This window comes from Frankliniella occidentalis, unplaced genomic scaffold, assembly GCF_000697945.3.
Source record: "Frankliniella occidentalis isolate FOCC.00 unplaced genomic scaffold, Focc_3.1 Scaffold1318, whole genome shotgun sequence".
Classification (NCBI taxonomy): domain Eukaryota; kingdom Metazoa; phylum Arthropoda; class Insecta; order Thysanoptera; family Thripidae; genus Frankliniella; species Frankliniella occidentalis.
In genome coordinates, this window is record NW_026268420.1 from 4,917 (window position 1) to 7,190 (window position 2,274).

Consider the following 2,274-nt stretch of genomic DNA (forward strand, 5'->3'; position numbering starts at 1 on the left):
GCTGTCAGAAAAAAGGCTACTGCCTGCTGTTGCAGCAAATGTAGGTGGACTTGGGCGACTATTAGAAGGAATCTAAAATGAAAGGGAACATAAAACACTCCATTAGAAATTTAGAAGGACACTGAATACAAGTATTGGTCAGTAATAAGTGTGTACCTTTCCAACTGTCATATCAATTGGTCCTGCATGCTCAAGGGTGGCTTGGTGGTGGCATGGAGGTGGCTGATGATGACGAGGAAGAGCAGCACGGTGATAAGGTTGAGGTGGGTGAGGAGGATACGAGAAGGCAGCATGTTGGTGGTGGTTCATTTGAGGTTGAGGTGGTTGAGGGGGGTGAGGGACCGTGACATGTTGATTGAATTGAGGTTGAGGAGGGGTTGGGGGTGGGTTAAGGAGCGCAAGTGGCTGTGGTGGTTGAGGTTGTGGGGGTGGGGGGAACAGGGGAACAGTTGTCGGCCCAATTGGTGGCGGAATGTTTGGGTTGTACAAAGCCACAAACAGTTCCTCTGTTGTGGTGCTCGTAGTACTTGTGACCTGCGTGTACAAGAAATAGCTTAGCTTGTTACTTGATAATTAAGTCCAAAGTCATTGGAAATTACAACTAAATTGAATTGGGACGCTATTGGTTCTTCAGAGTAACTGGTAGGAACAGATATTGAGCCGAATCAATGGCTAAGTAACAGTCTAACTTTATAGAAGTCGCAAACAAAGTGCAGAGCAGTCATACAACATCAACATAAGAGGGTGAAAGGTGCACAGTAACCCCGGATTATCCAACTAATGAAGAGGTTAGGAAACACGACGTTAAGGCACAAAATAGGTCAAAAGCATGTTCGGACGGAACATCTGGCTTACTTCATTTAACAAATATAAAAGATCACGTAAACGAACTTAAGTTGGGAAGAAAAACGCAGTAGAGACCCGGGACCATTCTCAGAGCCATAAGCTGGCCTTGTCTTACATGCCTCCCGTTTTTTTGAGGAAGCGTCTTGTTTAAGAAATGTCCCTTGCATCAACTCACCTTTCTCACAAACTCGAAGGGCTGCTGTTGGTGGTTCATGGTGAAATTATCAAAAAACAATCAAAAATCAATCAATCAATCAAAGCGCTGCTGCTCACTGCTCACTTCTACACTCGACACGACACGACACGATGGTGGAATGCGTGGAAACAAAAGGAGGTGAGCTTAACAGTTGTGACAACCATACCTATAATTTATATAAAATGTTGAAATGATTACATCATACAAAAAATGAAAACCAGCATCTTTTGTGGTGCTGAAATTTAACTTACAAACCTCCACATTTCATTTTTTCTGTATCTCGACGTATTTCTGATATAACGGAGTTAGAAAAGCATTGAGACTTTCATAAATGTTCTGTTGCCTGTCTGATGCTTGACGCGCATGCGCTGTGGATTGTCTAGGATTTTCTAAAGGTAAAGCTTCGATTATCAGCTTCGGTGTCATAGTTTATGTATGACTATACTATTTTACTTTTTTAAAGTACCCTCCGGAACAGACGTGCCATTTTGAATTTTCCACATTATTCAACTAAACCGTTATTTGGCATTCCCTCCGCATGCAGCTTTGAGAGCGATCTCCCGGCTGATTCTGGAAGCATCCGGCAGCCAGCAGCCAGCCAATCAGCGCCGTTGCCATCTTGTGCCATCTTGTTCCTCCGTACCGTAGTCGTTGGTGTTCGAAGGATACTTCTAACTGCAGTCGTAATTCAGTCAACAAATAACTACTATCATGGACAGCAATACTATTGAAAGTGAGTTTAATATGATTAATATGATATGCGCACATATTTTTACAATGTAAGAAAACGAGCAGCTAAGTCGAGCTAGTGGTCCGATTCTTCTTGTCTCGTCACTTGCACTGCAGGTTATTAGGCTTTTATTACGAATACAAAGCATCCCTGCCTGTAAACTTCTTCGAAAAATTGTATTGTGATGGAAATATCTTCCGTATGTAGCATAATTATTGTGGACTGAACGTAATTTTGGCTACGACTAGGCTGAGACTTGACAACTTGTGTTTGGCACTCTCCTGTTACAGGCGTCGGTTTTACTGCCAAAATACGTCGCCTTTTAAGTGTTACAAAAATTCTTAAACTCAGTGTCACATCAGTTCACTTATTACATATCTAAGATGCTTGTCCCTATTATTTGTTTGATATGTTTCATAATGGCCTTAATCGTTAAATACTGTGTGGTTAAACTTGTTTGCAAGTCCATCCTACAGTATTTTGGAAGTTGTCACATCTAGTA

At 41.9% G+C, this 2,274-nt stretch overlaps 1 protein-coding gene across 1 annotated transcript; it reads right to left on the minus strand.

The window, feature by feature from the left end:
- Nucleotides 1-16: 16 nt before the first annotated feature.
- Nucleotides 17-1,060, minus strand: LOC127748662 (uncharacterized). The gene is made up of 3 exons (XM_052275988.1): nucleotides 1,022-1,060; nucleotides 157-534; nucleotides 17-58 (listed from the first exon to the last, which is right to left on the minus strand). The coding sequence occupies exons 1-3, from the start codon at nucleotides 1,058-1,060 to the stop codon at nucleotides 17-19; spliced, it is 459 nt and encodes a 152-aa protein (XP_052131948.1).
- Nucleotides 1,061-2,274: the final 1,214 nt, after the last annotated feature.

Excerpts from the sequence above, each read along its gene's own strand:
- LOC127748662 (XM_052275988.1), bottom strand. The coding sequence starts at position 1,060 with ATGAACCACCAACAGCAGCCCTTCGAGTTTGTGAGAAAG. Across the intron at positions 535-1,021 it reads CCTTCGAGTTTGTGAGAAAG|GTCACAAGTACTACGAGCAC; the intron begins GTGAGTTGATGC and ends TTGTACACGCAG. Across the intron at positions 59-156 it reads TTGATATGACAGTTGGAAAG|TCGCCCAAGTCCACCTACAT; the intron begins GTACACACTTAT and ends TCCTTCTAATAG.